We start from the raw sequence: 26,779 nt of genomic DNA on the forward strand, positions 1-26,779 counted from the left end.
TTGGTAAAGGAATTATAAGGTAGTATTATTATAATATCCAATAACATGTTACAACTGAAACATGTTCAGTAATTGAATCAGAATTTCTAGGCCATATCTACCTATACTATGTAATACACCCACAGAACAGTAAAAACCTGTGGTAAAAACAAATAGAAGTGTGATGTGGGCGTGGCCCACGTGTCACTATTATGGTAAGATCACCTTACTCATATACCTAATAGAAAGAAAAAAAAATACAGAAAAATATAATATGGTGAAACCATGGAACTATAGTCATAGTGAAACAAATTTCAACCTTATCTCTATGTGTTGAGGTTCAAAGTTATATCTATCGAAAACTAACGCCCTCTGTTGTGGAATAGCTGAATGTTTTCGAATTTGGAATTTCTGAGCAATGAGAAACAAAACAGCTAATATACCTAGGGATCATGGGATGTTATACTAAAATAAACCGTAACATGCTGCGTTAGAGCGAGCGCGCACGAGCAACTTTGTCTCCGCAACTATTTTGTCTCTTCACCCATGGGCTAGTATGAAAGTGCGCGCACGTAGCGACGCAACTCCCCATACATATTGATGGGAGAGACAAAATAGTTGCGGAGACAAAGTTGCTCGTGCGCGCTGGCTCTTAGGGTACATATTGAAATGCTGAATTTATAACCTAAGTCAGTTTTTATTCAAATAAAGCTGTCCAATCAAAGGCATAGTTTACTTGTAGTGTACTGTATAACGTGTGTATAACTATCGGTTTAAATGTGTGGGTTTGGCGACACTGGTTTTCATACTAATTATGACAATAAAGCACTTCTATTTGTTTTTACTGTTCTGTGAATACACCAAAAATACACACATACCATAACAAAAAAGTTTGTCAATAAACAATTTGAAATAATTAATAAAATAATTATCCATTTACATTATTTTTATTTTCTTTTTTACTGACCCTACCATAATATGTCAGTGTCAGCTTTGGCCGCCATTGAAGATTCGTTTCTTTAAATAATGAAACGTGTTATATTTTGATTAGACAAAAACAAATAATGGCAGCCTCAGAGGAATAAACCTATTATTGCTCTGAGATGGCAGCACTGACCCAAGCCATGAATGTATAGATTATAGAATTCAAACCAATCAAAATTCGTATTCGTGACTTGTGAAGTGATTTGTGAAATATCAAAAGGAAACGTCAAACCTGAATCGACATTCGACGTTGATGTGCGTCGGGCGCACTGCAATTTAACGCGCAAACACTGAATAGCGGATAGATCACAAAGATACAATTAAATAACAATATTGTAGTATCGTTTGCTAAGCGTATCCGTATATAGTCAGTGTCGCCTTTCAACAGAACTCGTTTTAGGAGCAAGTGTTTTTTTCATTCTTGTTGAAAAATTACTTCTTCGAATACGTCATTTGATTTTGAATATATTTTTAATTCTGTGATGTATGTGTTTATGTGAATAGTTCTCTATAAAATTTGTTGAAAAATCCGCCACAATGCCGACGAGTGCCGTATACCAACCTACCACGGTAACTTATGAGCAGCAACCAACAGATCAGCGATGGAATTGCCCAATCAGCTACTTCTCACGGAGAGTGACAAGTACCCTGAACCGGGCTCTCTGTATAAGGCTGGCGCTATGTCTACTGGGAAGCACACTCTTTATTATTGGTGAGTACATAACGATTAAAAAAAATAAGTAATTATTCTATTTATTTACAAACGCAACCAAATTATTGGTTATTGGATATTTTTATTTTTTATCCTATTAGAAAATTATTACTCATTAAAGAACATACAAATTAAGTTTAAGTTTTCTAAGAAACATTTTGAATTAGTATTGATTTGTTAAATAAAACTTAATCCATTCGAAGTGCATCCTGACTATGCCTGTGGTACATATACTAAGATAGAATATAGCACTAAGGATCATGCATGATCCAACTATGGATTAATTTTTGAAATTGATGCACTCTTTGTTTAACTAAACTTCTACATTACTTTATAGACATTACAATCCCACATTTAAGACTGTGTTTTCTATGTATGTTTATAATGTTTTGATACAAAAAGTACTGGATGGCTTTTTAAAATTCCTTCCTCAATTTATTTGTATTTTTCACAGATCAGTCCGCGTGACTTTTATTACATTTTATATATTAATTATTTAAAGTACTACATACATATTATAAACAGAATATAATATATTTCTCATTATATTCCGAATAATTACCGTACCTAATTAGTTAGGCATAATAAAACATTGAAGTATAGAATTTACACCAAACCACAATGTGGTTAGCCAGTAAAATTAATATTGAATTCTAGAGAGGTATTATGGTATTTCGTTACAAGATATTTTTCATTCAAGCAAAATAATAATATTGTGTTTTACATACTAAAAGTATTATTATGTGAATGGGAATTGGGAGAACATAAAATTAATAATAATTTGATAGTCATAATAAACATAGTTTTGCTTAAAAATTATATAGGTATTTTCTAGTTTCAACTGGCTCTTATTATTCCTATGGTAATATACTACAAACATAAAATACCAATAGTAAAATCAATATAGTTTTTTTAATTATTTAATGTCTTATTTTTAAACTTAAACAAAACAATATTACAAAAAAGGCACTGTTTGCACAAAAGGTGGCCTTATTGCTAAACTGTCAGCAATTTCTAGCAAGCACCCTGGTAGTTTTCTTTGGAAGAAACAAATTTTTGAAATTATTTGAAACATTTTTTAGGCAACAATCGTAACAATAAACCTTATCTTAAATATTATCTGTATATAAGTAACTGATATTTTTTTTATAAAGTTTGAACATCAGATATTAGTCTTGCGGTATTTGAGCTTTGTAATGCAAACTGACCCAAATGTACACTAAACATACACAATTTCTAGGCTAATAGCCCTTGAGTGTATTTTGATTGAGCTTACACCCTAGCACTTATATCCATTAAACAGAAAAAGGATGCTAAGTGCAAGCTCTATCACTGTGTTATAGTCGAAACTCATTGCCCATCAAAAACAATTTAGACTGATTTTTGCCTTCAAAAGTGGTTTTGAACATTATTGAGTTTTGACTGCATCAACTGCTATTTTTAGTTATATTTATGAATTTTACAGAACATACTTTTTATCTATGTTCATAATAAAAATGTTAAATAAAATGGATGTAACTACTTAAGTACATCGATTCCAAAACAACAAGAACATAATATAGTGAATTTTTTTACCATTATTTATTTTTTACCATTTTTACCAGTATTCCGAATATCGTCATGCTTAATAAATACTTACGTCAAAAAATTAAGATACTAGAAAGAGATTTAAACATAGTTTGTTACATATTCAACAAGGAAGTAAATTTCAAGAAAGACAGGTCAGTAATCAGTATTAGGGTCAGTTCACCTTTAATTTCGATAACAAGCTTTTGATTAACAATAAAACTGGTTTTGCATATGACGTACGAAATGTGTAAAACCTGTTGCAAATGAAGCAGAAACTTGTAAATGAGTATTTTTTAAAAGAATATTTGGAATAATTATAGTTTTCGTAACTCAGTCCTATAAAAGAATATTATACATAAATGCACATTTTCTGAGAGCATCTTAACGTCGACAATTCGTAGGGATAGGGATGTTACATTTATTACCATTAAATAAGTAAAGTCTACAATTAAGAATTAAATAAGTTGTCAACACAATCCGATTTTTTTTTTCATGAACTGCAATGCTTACCATATTAGTTATGTTATATTGCATTTCAATGTAATAACTACACTCATTAGCTTAAATAAATTAACTAGTTAATTAACTAGTGTAATAAAATTAGTCTAGAACAAACCTGTAATTAATCTAATGATATTTGTTAAGGCAACATTTTGTAATTCAAAGAAGTGATTGAAGTACCTACATAGAAATCTGCTCTTTCAATAGATAATGGTTGATTGTCTTCAAGTTATAACTTCCTGATTAAATTTACAACCAAAGACCACACAGACAAAACTTATATTTTTTTAAATATTGTTTTCCCATTAACACCGAAATGCAAAAATAGCTGTACTTGTGCATATTTTTTTGTGGTATACATATTCATTATGCTACAAATAGAACAAAGATTTCTTACACTAGTGACTAGTCTTTGTTTTCTATTTTTTTTCTTATATTACTAAAAGATTTATACGAATGGAATGGAAAGTGGGTAAGCATTGTATACAAAGAAAGAGGTTCTAAGTGATTTGAAGCAACGCTTTCGTGACTGGGTGATATTAAGCTACAAAATGATGGTAACTGTATAAATAATAATAAATATTCGTCCAAGGATCGTTGTGGAAGTAAGAGGTACGTTACGGAAATGTGACGACGCCGCACTTGGACGAGTTTGTCGACCTTCGCGCACTGCCTGCTGGCTGCTTGTAACACCAGTCGTTATGGAATATGTATTTTACAAGTTTTTTAAGGATAAGCAGTAAATTATACATGTATTGATCTTTGGGATTTTTGAATCCCCTGTTGTCCTGCTCTCACAATTTCGATAAAATATAAGCGTAAACGCTTTGTTCTTTGATGAAAAAATATTTATATACAGAATGTGACCTTTTCGATCTGATGAAAGAAAAGTAAAGAATATAGTAGCCAGATTAGGGCTGGAAAAGGCTGAATTATAATAATTTTAAAGCTTGTCGCAATAATCACTATGATCAGTGATCAGTCTCAGTAAGATTCATTCGAAATAAAGGAAACACTCGAAATCAAGATTTTGAACATTGCACATTAATAAGTAAACATATACAATTTAATTTTACTTGTGTAGGTATAACATCTCAATAAAGCCTCCTATATAAGGCGATTATCACACTGCCACGCACCACGCTGCATGTTGCGTGACTGCGTGTTTAACGTTACTTGTAAGTATCTCCGTTTGTATACAAAACACGCACAGTCCATCACACTGAAAATGCAACCACGCGCTTACATGCGGATCACGCGCATACACGCGGAGAAACATGCATCCCCGCGCGTAGGTGCGGGGCGAGACGCAAGGTATGGCACACCGAATCCCGCAGTGCCGCGCGTCGTGATGCACAGTATTGTACGACCACCACAGAGAACGGCGAATAAATGAGAGCCGCCGTGCGTGAATCTACAAACGCACCTACGCGCGTGAGTGCGCAAAAAACCCGCACGATGATGCAGATCTGCACTCCCGCAGGAACGCGCGTAGGTGCTTCGACATGCAACATGCAGCGTGATGCGGGGCAGTGTGAGGATCGCCTAACACACAGTGGAGACTGGAGACAACAATGATATTATGAATAATTTGGACACAGCAGACAATTAAATACTTGATGATGTGAGTTTCTTAAGATGTACGTAATATCAAATCAGTTCCCATTTAAGGAAAATCAATAGACCGTCATAGTTATGTATGACGGAGTCGATTGATTTTCCTTGAGTAGGTATTATCATTATTACTAAAGTGTGAATCACATCTTGAAATATATTTATCTCTACGCAACCTAAAAACCGTAAAGCAGGTGAATTTATCTCAATACAAGTCTAGTCGGTTACGTCGCGTGGGTACGTACGTACTTACTATAATCGACTCCGCGACCACGAGATGACTCATCGACCCGACCAGCAAGCGCCACCGGACATCACCATATTTTATGACTACTGTTGGTACTTTATTGTACTCTCGTATGCTAATCGCTATCGTAACCGTTAACTGACTCCATCTTTTCAAGGGATGCCTATAGTCTGCCTTTAAAGAATAGCTATGTAAGCAGACCCTTTTTGAGTGAAGTGGCCCATTAAAATATACACACACGAAAACAACACATACAACACTACGAAATGTCTTGTGTTTGTTTATAAGAAGTCTGAATGTTCGCTCCCCTTTTTCAGAGATGTTTAGGGGACTCTTTTGTTGAAAAAGCAAATGCAGTGCTTCAGTTTAACATTTTTTAACCTTTTATACAGATGAAAATAGTGATAGTGCCAGTGCAGTGTTAACCAAATATTATGATTCCTAGCATTAAAATTGGCGTAGAAACTACACACTACACACTGAAACAAATATCGTTGAGTCAATCAGTTTCTGTATCTCTCGACTTGCTAATTTGTCATACAATGAGTGAAAGGTTCATCATATTTGGGTCGGGTCGCTCCAATGATAAAATATAACTTCACTCTGGTCATACTTTACGAAATCACATTAATTGCGGAAATGATTAAATCCTCATTAACAATCCTATTAAAAAATGAACAAACCGTTCTGGCGTATGATAATAACATCTTCCTGCTTTAAAATAGCTATAATTCATACTTAGTAGCTCTGCAATACGCAGTTGTGGCCTCGGCTCCGAGTTTCATACTCCATTATGACCCTTTTATATTTAACCTAGAACCATTTTAAATTGTGCCAACTTTTTTATTTCCTGTAGTTAATTATTCTAATTGAAGCTCAATTTTAATAGAATTGTGCCATGATAAATCATTTTATTTATGCGAAAATTTCAAATCATCTTATCGCGTACATATTGTTGCTGTTACACAAAAATGTACAGTACAAAATATCAATAAAAACATGATTCTTTAAGAAAAATACAAATTTAAAGATCTTTAATAACAGCTGAGAAACCTAACACTAGATATTTTATATTACACTTAATCCAATAAGTTATTATTCCCCTTTTCTTTAAGGCTGTTTAAAAATCTAAACGGATTATGTAGTCATAAATATTGAATGCGAGGTGAACCTTGAGTGTTGGTTGGAGGAGGGTCAATCCGGCGGTGAATCGATGGCCAGTGTAAATAATAGGGAGGTTTAGCGTTTCAACTGGGTCATTGTTGTCTGTAATTTCTTGTTACTTGTTAAGTCTTGCAGTTAATTCTTATACGATTCAAGCTGCGACTACGGGATTTTTATTTTTTTACCAAGATGTGTTTATTACTTTTATATGGGAGGCATTATTTACAAACTATCGTCATTTTGTATACAATTAATTGAAAAAATTCCACCTAGAGAACATAATCGACAAGGTACCTTTTCTTGGTTGATAAATAAAATATGTGCATACATTTTTTGTATTCAGGTTGACAAACACAAGTATTCTGGTATACTGTTATATCGTTGCAATATTATTGAATTTTAAACTGAATTATTTATCACAAACATGGTTTACTGGGACACCGCCAAGGTGAATCAGTTTTTGAATTTTATGTTTCCATCGTATCGTATGCATACTGTGAATTTAACTTTGAAACAAAATTCAATCTCATTCAATTTTGCCTTTTTCTAAAATAAGTAGTTTACTGCAAGAATTATTTAATTTTATGCCCAAATCTATAGTTCTAAAAAGTAAATGTATAACTACTTCTAAAGAGATTACGGTTGTCGAAATTTCTAAAAAAATACGACTTGTAAATAAAACTGTTACAATTCTTATCTTTTTTTTCGTAATGTGCACATTAATAGTAAAACAACATTAATTATTTATTTCTTTCTAGGCCTAGCTCTGCTAATTGCTGGTGGCTTGCAGTACTCCAATTCACCAGTCCAAGAAACGGATAACGGTCTCGGTGCCCTCATTGCTGGTGGTGTCATTCTTTGCATCGGATGCTTGTTTGCAGGTAACAAAATAAATACTCAATATGACGCATTTTCGCCTTTGTGCGTCACTGTTCTTCGTCAGTAACCTCGCTGTGTTTCGACAGCTACGGAAGAACTTTACCCTTCTTTTATTTCACCCGTAACGTAAATGTTTGGTTTAGTAAATATAGACATTTTTACACGAGTTATGTTACTCGCTTAGAGCCTTGACCTTTATACGTGATGTATGTTTATATTCGATCATTTGTAATGCTAATCTTTAATTTTTATAATAATTCAGAAACCAAGTCATGCATTTGTACACGTGTAGCGTAGCTCTCAAATTATAATCGTTCAGTTATCAGTATTGTACGGTGTACCTACAACTATGCTTTACCTCATGGTATCTAGCGTCGTTAACCCATTCTCAACATTCCCCTCTTATTAAAAGCAAATTAACCAGTTATCGCAGTAATCGTTCCGGTATTCTTTGAATTCTATTTTTAAATGATCCATTTGAACACGCCGTATTTAGCAGTTCGCTACGCAGTATATTATTCATTGTTAAATCTGTAACGTACGCCGCGCCGTACGTGTTTTGTGATCACGATATTGTCTCAAAGGAAGTGGAAAATGTATGGGCGGAAGGTCGATGCTAATCTAGCACTCCAATACGGGTTCGTGAGCCCGCCGATAAGTTAAAAATTTATCTGAGCTAACAATCTCATACAAATCAAAATGGTCGTTTGTCGTTTCAAAAACTCAAAAAGTTCTGCATCGATGTTTGAATTTAGACACGGTATACAACCCGCTTTACTTCTCAACCATAATGAGAATAAGTTATTTGTGACAAGAAATAACATAGATTAAGAAGATTGGGTGTAACCTGAAGGAGCAAAAGTTTAAGCATCTTTATTAAAAGGGTTCCTTATCAAAATAACCCAAGAGTTCTATTCCCTACAGACATAACGATTTATAGAAATCGACTGTCCGCGCAAATCGCATAAGCTTTGCGTAGGTCGCCGTGAGTGGGTATGACACATTAGAAACTGGTTCTAATCGCGTAGGAGATTAGGGTTAAATTATGTGCGGCAGCGTCGAATGCATTAAACTGGTTATCTCGGTAGAAGCTTAGGGTTTTAGTGATTGATGGAACTGGTTGTGCAGGCGTAGGTGGTTGGGCCTGGTCGGCTCGCTGGGGCGGCGGCAAGGAGGCTCCTGCTAGCGGGGCGGCCGCTCTCACGGCTCTCAACCCGTCGACTGACCCGCTGGTCGCCGCGCAGTACGCCCCCGTGCGGGACGCACCGCCGGCTCCTGACGATGAGATGCGAAACCTCATGGACAATAAGGAGTGGTGGGTATTTTTATATTATTGTGGTGTAGGGCTGTCAATATAAGTACAAAAAATGCTGCATGTAGACGTTCTAAGAGAGCAGCTATTGGGTTTATTTCCTCGATAGATATAGATAGTTACCACTATCTATGAAGTAAGTAAGTAGAGCTTTAATAATTATTTCATCTCATATCTATAATTTGCAAAAATGGTGGTGGAAGTACTTGATAATATTTTCACAAATAAGACATAATGAATATTCCCTTGGCATTTTATGTCCGTCCTTTACTTAATGCTACCAATTTGAATAATTGCTAGATACTTTTACGAAATTACTCGATGTTGGAGATATAAACCATATTATGCTTTGTATGTTTTAGGACAGTATCTCCTTGTAATATTGTCCTTTTCTGAAACATTGACCTTTATAGCTCTGAGATAAAAAAAACGTCCAGATTTGACGATATTTAAACTAATTTTATTATGTCATGCAATGCAACAATCAAAAAACTGCATTACTGGCGATGCTGTCACCGGCGTTTCCTTTAAAGGTCATCTGCGTCTATTTATAATGCCAATGTAGTTACTCCGTGACACATTTGTTAAATATCAATTGAATTGAGTTATCGCCATGATTCTAGGCCTTTACTCATACACGGGTGCACATTGCACATGTACTTACGTAGGCGTTGATTTATTAAACACTTTTGCTTTATTCTAATTTATAACTTTCGTTTCTTTTTGCTTCACCTCTATACATTTAAGATTGAATCCCTTTTGAAATATACCTATCTACATACAATAGGATAGGCGTGGGCTCAAAATTAGGTGGTTTAAAATTAGTTGTTGCATTGCATCGCCCTCGACTTCTCGAGTGAAAGTCGTCGCCCATGTTTTTATAATACTCTCTCCTATTTTATAATACCTTTAGCATTGTAGAAATACTGTTATCAAAAACATGTTGCTTTCTTGAAACTTTCTTTACTTTTCACAATTCCAATTTTCTATAAGACAATTCTTTATTGACGAATTGAAGTAGCCTAATAAGATATTATGTGTCTACATATTATTGTCATTGCATTTAATATCGTAGTATTAAAATAATATTGTGGGTTGTGACCAGAGGGAAATTGCAAAACAAATATACGGAAGGGATACGATGATGCTATCGAATAGCATACTGAATGAGCGATTTGCCAACGAAATTTAATACCTAGAGTGTTGAATAATTACTATCATGTGTGCGACATTCGATACCCGCTACTACATTAGTAAGTGATTAGCATGGGTGCTCGAATACTTAGTAGGTAGTAGGTACCGATTGATCATATTTGTTTGTTTTGAACGTCTTATTTGTTTCAAAGGCGTAGTTACTACTATTACTCATCGTGAATATATTAACTATATACTACTGCTTTGACCTCGCTCTAATAAGTATTTGTTAAGAGGGAAACATGTCTGTAATTTCTTGTCGCGCTTGAAATGATTTACGTAATTCGTATTATGTACATTTCCAATAAAAAATGTTTACTCGATTAATTTATATTACCTGAGTATATGGTTATGTTAATAATTAATATGTGATAATATATCGAATAAGTACTTTTGATTTTCGAATCGAAAATCTGCTATAAATATAATATAAATTATAATGTAAAAGTTAGTTAGATGTGACAAATTATTTATCAACTAGGTAGTTACATTATGTAATGCGCATTGAACTAACATTACCTTCGTATAAATACTTAATACATTTTATATAACCTTGTCAGTTGTCACTGTTACAATTATAAAACTCTTATAGAAGCAAAATGAATATTCTTTAAGTTGAGCCTCTAAAAATTTAAACTTTGATGATATCTAATTCAAGTAAATAATAGATAAAAAGATAGCAATGTTTTCTAAATCTATGAGTACTTACTGAGAAGCTGAATTTATTTTAAGATTTCTTATATCTTTTTATTATCAACTGCTCAGGAAATGGGTATTGTCGGAAGTAATCAGGCAAGTGAGGTTATAAACTCTGTTGTACCCACAGTTGTACCATTTGTTGAATGTAAATAATAATTAATTATGTACATATTATCATAAATAATGTAGGTAAATGTTAATATAGCGAGTTGCTTATTAGCATAAACCACTGAACGTGATGGATCAATTTGCTACACTTATAAAAATAGGCGTAACATAACTATTTATTCGCCTAGAGTCAACTTAACAACAATGTTTTTGTTAAGCGATCAAAGAGATAGAGATAAAACACTTAAAATTGAATTATAATATGAAAGTATTTTATATCTTTAAAATATATCAAAAATCATTTTTATATTGTGCAAAATAAGTAAATAATTTAACATTCCTTCTGGTTGCTATTCTATATTAATTAGGAATTTAATTAAATAAATTAAATTGATACATTATCTCTGTTGTGTGGCTTTATAGCTAACGTGAGAACAAATTAAAATCCTCTTAATGTTAATTAAATACCCTAACTGGATTTTTATTGCAGAACAAGATTTTATAATGATCAAAGTAATAATAGGATTTCTTTTCGTTTCAGTTTGAGCAGCGCCGAAGAGAGTGATAAAATGTTGGACGGAAGACCATCAGTGGCTTAAATCACTGAGCTTTCGTGTAGAAAAGCCCTGTTTAAGTTCTCCCCCTCTATTAAGACTTATTTTATTATGACGTCTAAATGTTCCCTAACATTTTTTTTAAAGGGACAATAATTGTCTTTGACATTTTTAATAATGCATACATCCTGCGATTATAGCATTATCGCAAAATCGATATTTCCAAATAAGACTTATATCTCTGAAATCCATATTTTAAGATAAATAATTTTATATTTATTGTATTTGTGTTTGATAAAGAATTTATGTTGGTAGGTTACGTCACAGGTGTTCAAAAAGCATAAAACCATTATTTATTTGTAACATTTATGGTTTGAATGCATTCTCTGGTACAAAGTGAACAAGATGTTGACACTTATAATATTATAATATGTTTTAGTGTATTATTTTATATTTTCTTTTCTATATAAACTCGTCCTGTATGTATCATCCCATGTATAATTTCATAACACTTGATATACATACATGTTAAGATAGTATTCGTGATCGAAGACATGTGGCCAAATTATCGTCCAGATATTTAGATAAGATAAAATGTTTTTCCTTAATATTAATATTAAAGCATTTCTTGTCTAGATGTTAATAAATAATTGTAAAAAAACTTTGAAGGTCACTATTTAAAATGGACATTGTAACGAATATTCTTGGTAAAAAGTATTACATGATTATGTGTGAGAATTTAATAATTGTATTTACTGTAGTCAAAATCATCGGCGTACGTTATTTTCCTACACTTGTATCGTGTTTAAGTAGAGTAAGATATTAGTAGAAGTAGAATTATTGACGTAATATGTATCTGACATTACTGGATCTTGTTTTGAATGTTTTAATAAAAAATATATACATAATAGATATTTTTATAATTTGAGTTGCTACAGATTATTAAGCGCAGGCGCTTCTTAAATCATTCTTTAATTTCTATACTGCATATTGTGTAGCTTATCAACAGTCTTATCTTAATAATTGACGCATTTTCGTACACATCAATTTTGATGCAATTTTATTTGCTATGTACTTCATATTTTATTCTTGACCATATAGTTATTTCGCTCTACAAGTAGAAGCAAATACAATATTCGGCAGCAATATATATTTTCGTATTAATGCCCGTCCTTTTAGATTTAGGTATTTTACTTTTGTTATAAATTCATTTACATGTATTACCTAATACGTTTGGCATCATTCATAATAAAGCGTCTAATTGTAAAAAACTGCTTATTTGAACTATAGGTAGTGAATGGAGTGGTTGTGTAATGTATGTAAGCTATAATCATAAGCATTTATAATTTAATGTTCTATTGATATTATTATTAAGCTCTCTTTTAATTCGTTATCGCAATATAGAAATGTGCAATTTAATACATCACAAAGCTGAAAAAGAATTTACTACAAACATTGTAAAAGTTTATTTAAAATCGAATTCTGTATTAGAAAAACCACCTACGATTTATTAATTATATATGTATGGTGCAAAATAGTAGTGGTATCTAACAGTGTACTTATATTACTTTAGTACTTAAAGTACACATATTGTATGATTTTATTTTATACTGTATTATTTAGTTGTGTACTTAAATTTTCAATCTCAATCTTTTAAATAAAGTTTATTGAATTAATGCTGCTGTTTTCATTTTCTTCGCCTAAACCTTAAACTTCCGTAAGTATATAAAAATGTTAATAATATTATAATAAAACTGTACAACAGAAGAATACCTCTAGGCATATAAGTAACACAAACCAAAGAAATCATTCTGAAAATTTGTTTTCTGTCCGTCTGCTATACGGTTCTCGTACAAAAACTACTTGACGGATTGACTATTACATTTTGTAGAATTTAGTTTGAATGTTTGAATATACGGACGTGCGAACGAGGCCCGGGGCACAGGCGCACAGCTCATAAATCATAATATTAGTGATATAAATTAATGGATAAGGATATTACTACTATCAGATTCTCAATTTATTTCTTTGCTATACAAAATACTCATGTAAGTAGGTACTATTATAAAATATTATATGAAAGTGGGTTGATGTTTGTTTTTTTTTTCGTTCACGTTGTAACACACCGATTTTATGATTTGATTTTTACATCTGAATATAGTAGTTAGGTGACTAGAGAGCGGTATAGGATAGGTAACGTTTTACTGCGGTCAAGTTTATCACATTCGTGCGAATAGCGAGGCGAATAACGAACACGCATTAGCAACAGTGCACTAGCTATTCGCATTTCGCAGGTAGATTCGTAGGTTACATAGGCAGGTGTAGGTGATAGGTAAGTGCACTGTGTACCATTAGAATTTCCATCAATTATAATTACACGGGCGAAAAGCTAGTGGATAAATGCATGTAATTTTTTTTAAATAGGTATTTACTTTTACTATATAGTGGTACCTTATATTATCAGGTCGCTTTTTTGTAGGTATTTTAATGATTACAAGTTTTTATTCATTTACACCCTGTGTTTACACCACAAAAGTTGATCTCTCTTTACAAATCTATACTAATATTATAAAGCTGAAGAGTTTGTTTTAACACGCAAATATCAGGAAATACTGGTCCGATTTGAATAATTATTTCGGTGTTAGATAGCCCATTCATCGAGGAAGGCTTTAAGGCTATATTAAGGCTAATAATAAGGCTTTAAGGCTATAATCACCCTAAGACCAACAGGAGCGGAGCAATGCGGGTGAAACCGCGGGGAACAGCTAGTCAATAATTATATAACTTCAATGTTCACGTGTGTTTCTGTTGCTCTATCTAGTCTATAGTATTAGAACGTCAAAACCGATTTTCATAGTTTTGAAATAAATAGGATTATGAGATCATAGACATCTATGGAAAGGATTTTCACAAAAACACCAGAAATATGAATCATTATTTAATTAAACAAAAAATCGTTATTATCTTATAAAATAATATAATAATCATACAAAATTAGTATAACTTAAAATTAATCAGTCTCTGTTAGTACGGCGCCACCAGGGAACTCCGAGTATTTCGTCTTCTTGGGACAAGTTGGTTGTTGTGGGCCTAAAAGCATAAAAATTAAAAATTAATAACGAGTATTCAAGCCTTAATGAAACTTAACTGTCAATGCATTTAAGTTCCCTTGGGCTTGACTGTTTCTTTGTTACAGAGGTTACAAAAATCCTAGTCTATTCCCCTGAGGAAAACACACGTATTATGGTAGAAAGCGGATAAATTCGTTACATAATTTAGAATTTTTTATTTTTATTTTGATTATTAGCTCTCCAGTCAAGAATAATAAATCCGTTTTATTTGTGAACGCACGATGCAAATTCGCTCGATTTGTATGATGGTGTCAATATGAATATGAACTAACTCCATTTCTTGGTCAATTTTTGTGCAAAATATTCAATATACATACCTATATATTTGACTACGAGGTAATGAGGACGGTAATAATGTGTGGGCAGGCACAGGAACCTCCTGGAAATTTAGGAAAAAATGATATAATATTATATTTTTTCATTTCCATAAAAATTGTTTCACTGAGAGATTAGATATAATAAATATGATTTTGGTATGAAAATTCTCTAGGCGCGTTGAGAGTAAAAATTTCAAGGTCATGGCTATACCGTAACGTCATGGAGGCGACGATTTTGGTATCTTTGAATCTTGCGATAGAAGTTTCACTTCAGACACGTGTGCACGGCACACACGCCCTTTTTTTTTATTGGTAATATAATTATGCTATACCTGAATTGGCTGCATGGGAATGTGAGTATTGGCTCTCAACTTGCGCTGTCTAATTTCTCGGCGAACACAACATTGGACCCCCAACAAAACTCCACAAACGCAAGAGGAAAGACAACCTGTGAATTAAAAAATAACTTTCATGCACTAGTGAGCTAATAGAATTAACAAAAAAGCAACAAAATATTATATTACATAAACAATATTTTTAAAATATAGTAACTATGCATGTGATCAAGTTATTAGATTTAATTTCTAAAATTGTAGTGCTCCTTTCGCAGAATCAAATACGAGTTGATTAGTTTTATTTATTTTTTATTACATATTTTAGTTATAGATATAGAGATCACTAAGTTACAAAAAATTCTTACCAATATACACCAAAACTCCGAGGTCTCCATTTCTATTTGTTCTTCTTAATACAATTCCAGCTATGCATAATGAGATTCCAGTTAATATGCCAACCACAAAGATAACCTGAAATTGAAATGACAATTTTAGAAACCCTCTTTGTTATTGTTGTAAGGTTTAAGAAGGTTAAAACTGAGAAGTTCTGAAACAATTTGATTTGTACATACACATATCAACAACTAGCTTTCCGTCCGCGACTTTGAATGCATCGCCTAAACCTAATAAATTATATAAACCTATTATTATTAAACCTTCCTCTTGAATCACTCTATTTATTAAAAAACTGCATCAAAATCCATTGATAATAATTTTTAATTTTAAAAGGGTTCTTGAAGTTGTATCTAGCTGATCTAGTTGATGAATAAAAAGTGGATAGTGATGATATTATATAATCTATAGCCTTTCTCTATGAATGGGCTATCAAACACTGAAAGAATTTTTCAAATCGGACCCATAGTTCCTGAGATTAGCGCATTCAAACAAACAAACTCTTCCGCTTTATAATATTAGTATAAATATACATCAATTTAATGAATACATTTGAAAAAAAATGCCTACAAACCTGTAATATATAATAGCAAACATATTCAAATCCAGGACAATGGCCGCCACATGCTCCAATAATTGGGACCTCAGGGCTAACTGATTGTACTGATGGTACTTGTAAACGCTCCATTCGTTGACTGGGCTCTATATCACACAATGGCAAAGAAAATGCAGAAGCACATGACGGGAAGGTGTATGTGTTGGGCATCGCTTTTTCACCCCTGCTGTAATCCCTCCATGTACCAGTGCCATAAGGGGCATGGTATACAGGCGATGGTGGGCCAGTTTCCTTTGCGTAATATTGAGGAACCTAAAATATTTATCAAAATGTTAATTATGGACATATCAGCACCTCAATTTCGTAATGTTTTTATCGATAACTATTACGATCAGCTACCACTCACATGATATTGATGTTCAGGCGTAGATGCGTCAGTGCTGGAAGCTTGATAAACTGGCGTATTAACATCTTCTACCCACGGGTACTTGGCTCGAAGTCGTGAAGCAGTCGCAAATTGCTGTTCACTGCGTGGTATCACTGTCGTTTGATACGGATGCACACTCCGGGGTGCAACCGATTGTTTTATCATTTTTGGCTCAATATGATTGTATCACAAATTATATCCAGGCGGCATTCTTAATTTACATTATATGAAAATAACAAAATATATGAAGAAATAATATTGATTCCGTAGTACGCACACTTTCAATTTGTTACAACTTGCAAGCGCCAAGCATTAGCAATAAAAAAAGAGTTACTTTCGACTGTCGACATGAGACATCTGAATGGCTACATTTTTTAAATTGATAATTAAATGACAAGTATATGATGAGTTAATACGAAACACAATTAGAAAACAAATCTCAGAAAAAGAACACGCGAAGAAAATATAATATTATTTTAATTTAACACAACTTTGGAGCTAGACACAACAGAAACAGAAAACCACAGGGCACAGAGCCATTATGAATTATGAGATTACCTTGCACAGAGCAAGATAGAAAACTGAAAACTCAAAAGCTGTGCTCAAAAGAAATACAATGTCCATAGACTATAAATTCAATAGAAAATATAAAAGGTATAAAAAATGCACAGATACTTTGAAAAAGATTTCAGAAAGAGTGAAAAACTTACTCTGTGGTGAGAAAAAGTTAAATCGTATGGAAATATCAATATATATTTCCTACTCAGGAAATATTTGATATTTTTTAATAAAAAATGTTTTACAATCTTCGGACCCTCTTTGCTATATTAAAAATCTTCTTTCTAAGTTTATCTTTCACGTGGATCACTTCATCATGGTTGTCCACTAAGATTATAAGTTGTCGATTTAATTCAGTCGTCACTACATTTTAGGAAAGTGATTTAATGCATTTAGTTACTAAAAAAACTTCACCCATTTAAATACTTATTTCTAGGGATAACCCATTATTTCTAGGGATATTTTTTGTCAGCACAAATTGGACAATGAAGAATTGAATTTATCAATCGCAATTACGCTTTTTCTGTAAGCACACATTATGCTCTCTCTTTCCATGAATACTTCCTCGTAGGATAAAAGGATATTTTTTGAAATAACGATATCACGAGCTATAGTAATATGTTAAATTATCTCGAATTCATTCATAGATAATTTCTGCACCGGCTGGTTTTAAAACACTCATAATCTTCCCTGAATTCTGATTCAAAGACGTTAATAAATAATACCAACGATCCAAATGAGAGCGTTCTTGTTTACAACTTGTCTCTATGTAGGTGACTATGGCTTAGCAAAATAAGGGACAAATTGCTTGAAAAGCGACCGAGTAAATGTTCGGTATTCCGGTACATACTATTATGTATATTGATGATACGCTACTTAGTTTAATATACTTATGCAAAAATAAATTAAAACTTAGTATACGGAGAAGTATAAACACCGTAGGTTATAATTTTCATACATAGCTGAATAATACAGTTTTAATCGTAACGTAGCCTTATATATCTTACGTGCTAGGGTTTCGCTTTTAAGACTTAATTTAAAAAAAAATATCGATACATACATAATTCGTGAGATAGTGCAAAGTCAAACAAAATTCATTATCACCCTATCTACCATTTCTAAAAACATCAATGATTGGTTGAGTTGTCGAAACGTTAGACAAGGACCATTTACCATTGGGAAACCTCTCGCTCAGACCGATTTTGGTAACGGATAATTTCTAAATTTGTTTCTGAATTTAGTGACTAAATTAAGAAAATTGTGTACTGTGTGCCCTTGCAGGTACTGTGAACCACACTGTGAACGTACCATTTTAGCTGTTAATGATCATATCTCGGCTTTAATATATACCATCAATACTAATTACTTTAAGTACAAAATACCTGTATCAATTAGAATGAAGATTAAAAGTTAAAACAGGCTACACAATAACAAGCCCAAAACAAGCCAATGTATGTGTATAGTCTTGTACTATTAACTACCTACGAAACGAGCAGAAATAATAAAATGAAAAGCCCTAAAAATTTCAATAATAAAAGAGATATTACTACAAAGTATAAAAATATGCTGCCTAAAAAAACTGCATCTAATTCGGATAACCCGTTGGCGAGCTATGGTGCCACAGACAGCTGACAGACACACATAGCGGTCAATACATAGGTAACACGTTTTAGGTCGGGGCTTAATAAAAAATAAGGGTAAGGTTAAAGATAGGTTTATTATTCTAAAAATGTGGATTCAAACACTGAATGAATTTCTTGTAACATATCTGAAGCTAACATACTACGGCCATATTTTTCAAATGCTTTAAAATTGCAGTCTCTAGTAAACTTTGCAGCTGCATAACTAGAGATGCTTTGACTAAGTTTAACCGAATTTTCATTCTCACAAACGTTAGATTGTAGTGCCCAATTAAAAAACGTCCCTAGTGCTCCAGACAATATGTCTCCTTGTCCCCCGGCGCGCCGACCAGATCCACCTTTTGTTATTGTCCAATCAAATGACGTAATTCCAGATTTATATTGATCTTTTTCTCCCTTCAGTAAAACTGTTACAAAGTCTCCCCAATAACTATACCATGGTGTTTGTTCGGATGGAATGGCGTCCTTTAGTCTTTGCGCTTCAATATAATTAGGTGTCAAAATAATTCCAGGGCTTGGGTAATCTTTTATTACTGTTACATTTTTGTACACTGCGTATAAGCCATCAGCATCTATAACTAACGGTTTTTTTAAGTTTCTGCACATGTCTATGATTGAATAGAATCGGTCCATCACATTAGGATCTCTTCCAAGACCTGGTCCAATGATAATTACATGCATTCGCTTCAGTATCTCAATAAGATCGGAATCCGAAGGAGATGGAATAACAATAAGATCAGGACTATACGACTTTATAACAGGTGCAGCATCTTTTGTAGTAATTACGTGGACCAAATCAGCTCCGACCTTTAAAATTTATTTATTATTACTTACATAGTAACTAATTATTATGCTAATTATAATTTATGAAACTAAATATTAAATACCAGTAAATTTATAATAAGTATTACTTTCCTAAGCAATTAATCTAGTGATATATCTTGCGAATATGGGCTTATGTTGAGGATTAATGTAAGCTATTAAGTAGATATATAACAATAATATACAATTAATTTATGTTATTTTTACCTTCAAAGCTGTAATTGCTGAAAAATAAGGTGCTCCAGTATATTCAGATGATCCACCTATAACTGCAATTTTTCCAGCTTCGCCTTTGTGCTTACCCTCCAATTCAGGAATAATAGATCTACTTATGATTTGTAACGTCTCTTCATTAAATGTATCGATATTCGAACATTGTTCTACTTTTAACAAACTTACCGAAATTAGTTTCATACAGATTAATATCACAAAAAGAACACTGTGTTTAAAAATCATTTTCTGAGATATTAATTCTTTATGTTTTACGCAATACGTCGCGGTCGGTACCAAAAATTATATTTTATATGTGAATCACTCTAAATTCGACTATCTCATGTAGCAAAATCAAAGCAAAATGAATGTAAATTCAAAGAATACGTAATAATCTAAAGGTTAACATTGAGGTCATCTTTTTCTTTGTGTAGAGTGGTGATACCAAAGACAGATTAAGAACGAGTTAATCCGTAAATGCAAAACGCAGTTACCATTTATTTATACGCAGTTCTTATCCCAAACGATGGAGACAGACATTTTTTTTATAATAACGGGCCGTTCCTGTATTCCGTGAAATATCTCCAAGATATTTTGCATGGGAAAAACTTGTTTCACAAACGTGTCACAAACAGACAACAGTTATCCAAGTGCCAATAGATCCTCGTCTAAAGGCCGCTGCATACGTGACGGGAAAATACCTCGGACGGGACGTGAGCGGGACGGGCACGTGATTGCCTCGTTCACAACGGGAACGTGGAGCAAACGCATACGCACCGTGACGTGATTCTGATCTAACGTGCTAGTGTTGTGAACAACGAAAGATGGATTTTTCAATTCAAGAATTGGCTTTAATTGCTATTGCTCTAGATGACGAAGAAGCTACGACCGTCAAGAAAACATTAACATCTTTGTAATCTACATTCTGCAAATAAAGAAATTTGAATTTGAATTTAAACTAAACAATACTGTTTTTGATTTATAAGCTTAAGATGTTTCATTTTTATATTTTTGGTAATAATGCCGCCATAAAACAAAAATATTATGCACTAAAATTATTTTGGCATTTTAAACATAAAATACCTACGTAATTCAGAACACGATGAAGTGTCACAGGAATCATCATAGGTGAAAAGGACTAAGTATAGTTAGGAATACCACAATATCTAAATATCTAAATATTGTGGGTTCGCTATACTATACAACGCTGGATATGAGCGAACACATTCGATTAGTTTTTCGTCGTCCATTTTCGATACTTGGAAGGCGTCACTACTAATCTCTCCGGCACGAACGGAGCGACTGTGCATACGTAGCGAAATCACGGACGGGACAGGGCACGTGCGGGACGGGACGTGCTAAACATCGTCGGCGACGATATTTTTCCCGTCCACGTTCCCGTCCCGTCGATGTTCCCGTGACATATGCGTATTTGGATACATTTTGTATGCAACGATGTTTCCAAAACTTCCCGTCACGTCCCGTCCGGGTAAAATCCCGTCACGTATGCAGCGGCCTTTATACTACTCTATGTCTAATACATTGTACATTATTATTGCTCTGTGTTGTACACTGTGTACCTTAGCTGTGTACACTCTGAACAACGAATGTTGTTCTGAGTGTGTACATCATGGTGACAAGTGTCAATAGATTTGACAATTGACAATTTCATTAGATTTTGTGAAGCAAAAGCTATGCAAAAATTAACAATTTTCCATAAAAAAAATTCAAGTTCATAACGTTTGATAGTGATATTTACAGTGAAAAGTTAAATGTTAACAGTAAAACAAATTGAAAAATTTAATTTTTTATGAGAAGCTTAATAACTGAAGGAGTAAACGCTTAAAAATGTGCAGCAAAGCGAAATATTCATGCTTTTACCCCTTATGACTATTAATATGAATTTCTCGATAACATTAATGCAATTTATTGAGAAAATAATAGTGTAATTAAAATAAATGAATTATTTAACACTAAACAATGGTTGGAAACGTATCCGTTACGGACGCTTCAATAAATGTCTTGGATGAATCGGGTAATTTAATCCCTGCTGCTAGCAATTTTTGTAAAGATTACATAAAAGGATGTTGTAATCGCGAAAACTGCAGATATATTCATGAAATACCATCTAAATTACATTTGAAGGAACTTTTTGTGTTTTGTCACGATTTTCAAAACAAAGGTTGCATGAGACCAAACTGTAAATTTCTTCATAGTACAGTTGAAGAACAAGAACATTTTTACAGTTCTGGCAAATTTCCTCGTATACTAAATACAACAATGCCTATTTGTCAGGCATACAGACATGGAAATTGTTCTAACAGAGAATGCAAATTTATGCATGTAGATCTGACTAATGAAAACCTTGCCATTCGAAATCCACCACCCCCAATATTTGACAGGCCTATATTGAGAGATGATGCATCACCTCCTGAGGCTAAATTAAGAAGATACACTTATGAAGAGTCTGGAATTAATGAACATGTGATAAAAGCAACAGCAAATACTTGCTCAAATTGTGAAGTATTAGATCATAGGGTAAAATTATTGCATGATAATATCAGTGTATTACTTAAGAAAGTGACAGAATTGACAGAGAAGAATATTCAATTGACCTCCATGAATGAATTTTTGTTAGAGCAAACAGCTTCAATAAGGCCTGATCAACCGTGTGTAATCACTTCAAGACATGGAACTTCAGCACCTGTGTCCCTTGCAACTGTTAGTGTAACTCCAGTTGTAAGCCTTGCTGGGGCACTCCCAACATTGATGCCAGGAGCGGCTACACCTAACCTGACATTAGCCCCTGCTGCCTCTCAAGCACAACTTTTAACCCCTGCTCCTCAAATACTTACCGTAAGCACCACTCAACAATTGATGGGAAATTCTGGAGCTCTAATAGTAACAAGTGCAGGAGCTCAACAACTAATGCAAGTCAGTGATTCTGGTACATTGATGGGTGGGGGACAAACTGTAGTAGCTGTTACACCAGCACAACTTACACTTGCTCCCCCTACGCAACAGTTAATGAGCAATGGTCCACAGACTGCTGTGCAACATCTGGTTCAATCTCAACTGCCACAACACCAAGCATCACAATTTGCACAACAATCTGCTCAACATTTGGCTGCAGCACAGCAGTCGGCTCAACAACTTGCAGCTGCTGCACAGCAATCGGCCCAACAGTTAGCAGCACAACAGTCAGCACAACAACAACTTGCACCAAGTCAACAGTTGGTACATCAAACATCTACTCAGCAAATTACAATCTCCAGCACTAGTCAACCCTTGGCCCTGACAAATTCTCAAGCACAGCCCATCACATTTCCAATTATTTCACAGAGCATATTGCCACACTGATTGTGTTTGGGTTACATATAGATATCTTAAGTGAGAGGCATTAGTGTGGCAAGTAATATTCGATGAATTGTCCATGATATTTCATTTTGTGTTTGAAGACTGCTGAGGGAGGGACAAGAGACAATCTGGGGAACCATGTGATAGTGTATGTTGTGTTCATTGTAAATGTAAGTTGATTTTCAACAATGTGTAATCCTAAAATTACCAAATAATTTTATGACTATAGCCAGAAGTTAAGTGAGGCGGAAATATAAAGATGGACAATTGATTATAAGCAGTATTTTTATTATGTAGAATGTTAATTTTTATCGGATTGCATGTTGATACAATAAAATAAAACAAAAATAAAACATAAGATTTGATTTAATTGCACTTTTCTTGATTGGTACTAAATTTTATTAGAATCATTGGTACTCACATGCATTTCAATTATACATTTGAAATTTCAATGGTTATGAGACAGAAGATTTTACTTTGGTTACAATAAGATCTTTAATATACTTTAACTTTTAAGCTATATTCATTGTTAACATGAAAGTCTTGATAGCAATATTACGATTATGCCATGCAATTTGATGTGTGTATGATACACATATTACTCTGTTAACTTTTAATAATAGCTTTGTAAGCTACATACACCTATCAGAATTATTATAAGCAAGTAGTTAAAAAGATGAGAGGTGTAGTGTTCTAACTATATTTAATGAGATAAGTTATTCACATAATTTATTTTGTAATCATAATAAAATAATCTGTTAGAATAATATTTTTTATTTTCATTTTTATATTTTTCTATGGTAACATTCATTATTTTTGTTTTCATATTTCAAAATCTTGCCGCGAGTACCCAGTACGAAATTATTTGAATTATCAAAAGCTATAGCCGTTATGTTTCCCGGTATATTTTTAACCTTTTTTAATGAACCTGTATCATTTTCGTGGAGATATGTTAATGTTTCACTGGCAACATAAACAATATGTTTATGGAATGATATTTGGGCACAGCCATCATATGTAACATTGCCTATGAAAACTGGATGAGACAGATTAGATTTAAGGACGAATAGCTTTTCTTCCCTTATGAAGTAAAAGTTATTGTTGTCATCTACTGCCACTTCATTCAGAGCTTCAAGAGATTTGAATGGAATTTTTCTTTCACCTGCTAGTAAATACAATTGTTCAACTCCATCGGGGCTGTCCGTAATATACTTGTTACCATCTTTGTCCAAAAATAGCATATTTGATTTCATTTTTGGCGACGAAACTAAACTCGTATCTTCTGAATCGTAATTATATGCATAGATTCCCTTCCCTGTTCCAATATAAACTTTTGTACTTCTTTTATCAACGGCGATAGAATAGCTGAGTCCCTCGGGGAGACCTATGGATAAGCATAAATAATATTTAATTGGATGGCAAAAGATGGTAATTTTTCATTTTGTTATGTAATGTATTTTAAGATTTTAAGAACCTACACAATTATAGGAAAATTACCGCATTACATTCTCCAATTTTTTTAACAGCCGTTTAAATTTCATCATGGATCAAGGGTTTTGATCAAAAAATATAGGTAGGTACTAAATAAGTAGATACGATATTTAAATTAACTTTTAAGCTATTATATAGCTTCTATCGCGGGCCTTGAGCGCGGGGACAAAATCCAGAAATTCCGTAACGAAAAAACCTCACGCTCCCCACTCCGAAGAGCGCGGAGGTGTGGCTTGAAGGCACGCTTGACGCTATGCAATAGCTTTACCGCGGCAGTCCCCGAGTGCCACACGTCTTTTATATATTAACCATATTAATTCAGAAGTGAACTTGGGAACTATGGTCTAAATTCGATTTTTGAATTTTGATTCGAATGACTTTCACCTGCGTTCCACTACTGCGAGACTAATATTATACAGCTGAAGAGTTTGTTTGTTTGTTTGTTTGAACGCGCTAATCTCGGGAACTACTGGTCCGATTTGAAAAATTCTTTAGGTGTTAGCTCGCCAATTTATCGGCCATATATCATCACGCTACGACCAACAGGAGTGGAGCCACGGGGGTGACACCTCGCGGAGCAGCTAGTTTATTAGTAGGGATAGTAGCCTACTTATTAGTAGGGATAACTTTATTGTATTCAATATTATTATACAGGGTGTCCCACTGTTGGTATACTAAGCTCAAAGGAGGTTATAGTTTTGCATACGCTGAGTACGTAAAAAATAATTAAAAAATTCCAGATTCATTTTTTTTCAAATAGATGAATTCTTAAAACTCTATGTGTACACCCATAACAAGCGAGCCGCCCAACTTTGCCACCAGCACGTGAGCTATCGTTTAAGATTATGTTTTCATAGATAAAATGCTCATATAAGAGAAGCGGTATATGCCGGCTGCGCGAAGCTAGAGAAGAAAACATGGATTTTCAGGAAAAATTTAGCAAAAAATTTTGGACGTAATTTTTTTTTTAAGTATTTTTTACGTGATCAGTGTATGCAAAACTACAAGTTCCTTCGCGCTTAGTATACCAATAGTGGGACACCCTGTATATGGGAAAAAGAAAACCTTAACTTTGTCATTCCAACTGTCTCTTTTTCACGTATAAACTGCTTAACCGATTTGGATGAAGTTTTATATAGAAGTTTGATACTATAATAATTAATACCTACCTGAGAAAGGACATAAGATTATATCCCGGAAATCGCACGGAAATGGGAACTATGTGGGGTATCTTTTGGCAACACGGGCTAAATGCCACTAAATAGATAAATGAACAACCTTAATTATTATTCTTACCCGCAATCTTTTCAGGAACAGTTGAATTTGTTTTAATCACCTTCGCATCAAAATAGTAACCTCTAATGTCTTGACCAGATTCGATGAAAAACAAGTTGCCATACTTATCAAATTGTGTCTCTGTTGGATATGCATCACCTATATTGTAGACATCTGATATATTGTAATGATCCTTGTCTATAGTTAAATCAGACCCACAGGATTGATTAGGCAGATCAAAACAAGTTTCCCCGTCGAATAAAGATAATATGAATATTAATAATATTAACCACTTCATTTTTATAAATAGATAGAAACTCCGTTTGTGGTGATGGTTAGAATAAGAATGTAAAAAATCCATTATACAAGAAGAAAATAAGTAACATTTAAGTTTAATAAACCTATAAAATATATCGAACCAATTAAGATACTGAAATCATTAATGAGAAGAAATATTGGCCTGGTAAGGGAATCAATAAACTTATAATTAAACTATTAAGGAAAACAAAACATTTATTATCAAATATATAAACATAAAAAATTACTCATCACTCCCTACAGACAATTAAAGTATCTATAAATAAAACTTATTATAATAATATCATAATAATAAATTAAGCATGTTTGTTAAAGTTACATAACACAGATTTACCTGTGAACATTATTTTCCTAGCATAGTTGGGAATGGGGTAAATGCATTTCATACAAGTAGCTAAGAAGAGACGCATATGTTGCCAAACCGTGTTATTGA

General features: G+C 33.4%; 5 protein-coding genes across 5 annotated transcripts; 2 read left to right on the forward strand and 3 right to left on the reverse strand.

Annotated features, from left to right (window-relative positions):
- The first annotated feature begins 1,194 nt into the window (after positions 1-1,194).
- Positions 1,195-12,779, forward strand: LOC149906615 (uncharacterized). Its single transcript, XM_090104775.1, has 4 exons — positions 1,195-1,675; positions 7,529-7,651; positions 8,778-8,964; positions 11,504-12,779. Exons 1-4 carry the CDS (start codon positions 1,501-1,503, stop codon positions 11,559-11,561), a joined length of 543 nt encoding a protein of 180 aa, XP_089960901.1. The 5' UTR covers positions 1,195-1,500; the 3' UTR covers positions 11,562-12,779.
- A 1,662-nt stretch (positions 12,780-14,441) lies between these two features.
- Positions 14,442-17,240, reverse strand: LOC149906616 (uncharacterized). Its single transcript, XM_090104339.1, has 6 exons — positions 16,655-17,240; positions 16,267-16,560; positions 15,665-15,770; positions 15,297-15,412; positions 14,965-15,026; positions 14,442-14,606 (listed from the first exon to the last, which is right to left on the reverse strand). The coding sequence occupies exons 1-6, from the start codon at positions 16,838-16,840 to the stop codon at positions 14,531-14,533; spliced, it is 840 nt and encodes a 279-aa protein (XP_089960465.1). The 5' UTR covers positions 16,841-17,240; the 3' UTR covers positions 14,442-14,530.
- Positions 17,241-18,931: 1,691 nt separating this feature from the next.
- LOC149906617 (ATP-dependent (S)-NAD(P)H-hydrate dehydratase-like) lies at positions 18,932-20,537 on the reverse strand. Its single transcript, XM_090104355.1, has 2 exons — positions 19,903-20,537; positions 18,932-19,680 (listed from the first exon to the last, which is right to left on the reverse strand). Exons 1-2 carry the CDS (start codon positions 20,149-20,151, stop codon positions 18,952-18,954), a joined length of 978 nt encoding a protein of 325 aa, XP_089960481.1. The 5' UTR covers positions 20,152-20,537; the 3' UTR covers positions 18,932-18,951.
- A 1,039-nt stretch (positions 20,538-21,576) lies between these two features.
- On the forward strand, positions 21,577-23,929 carry LOC149906618 (uncharacterized). Its single transcript, XM_090104776.1, has one exon. It carries the CDS (start codon positions 21,886-21,888, stop codon positions 23,263-23,265), a length of 1,380 nt encoding a protein of 459 aa, XP_089960902.1. The 5' UTR covers positions 21,577-21,885; the 3' UTR covers positions 23,266-23,929.
- Positions 23,930-23,973: 44 nt separating this feature from the next.
- Positions 23,974-26,332, reverse strand: LOC149906619 (uncharacterized). Its single transcript, XM_090104777.1, has 2 exons — positions 26,050-26,332; positions 23,974-24,646 (listed from the first exon to the last, which is right to left on the reverse strand). Exons 1-2 carry the CDS (start codon positions 26,324-26,326, stop codon positions 24,048-24,050), a joined length of 876 nt encoding a protein of 291 aa, XP_089960903.1. The 5' UTR covers positions 26,327-26,332; the 3' UTR covers positions 23,974-24,047.
- Between the last annotated feature and the right edge of the window lie 447 nt (positions 26,333-26,779).

This window comes from Colias eurytheme, chromosome 8, assembly GCF_061535395.1.
Source record: "Colias eurytheme isolate Ceu_HAF_F1 chromosome 8, ilColEury1 Martin Lab GWU primary, whole genome shotgun sequence".
NCBI classification, from domain to species: Eukaryota; Metazoa; Arthropoda; class Insecta; order Lepidoptera; family Pieridae; genus Colias; species Colias eurytheme.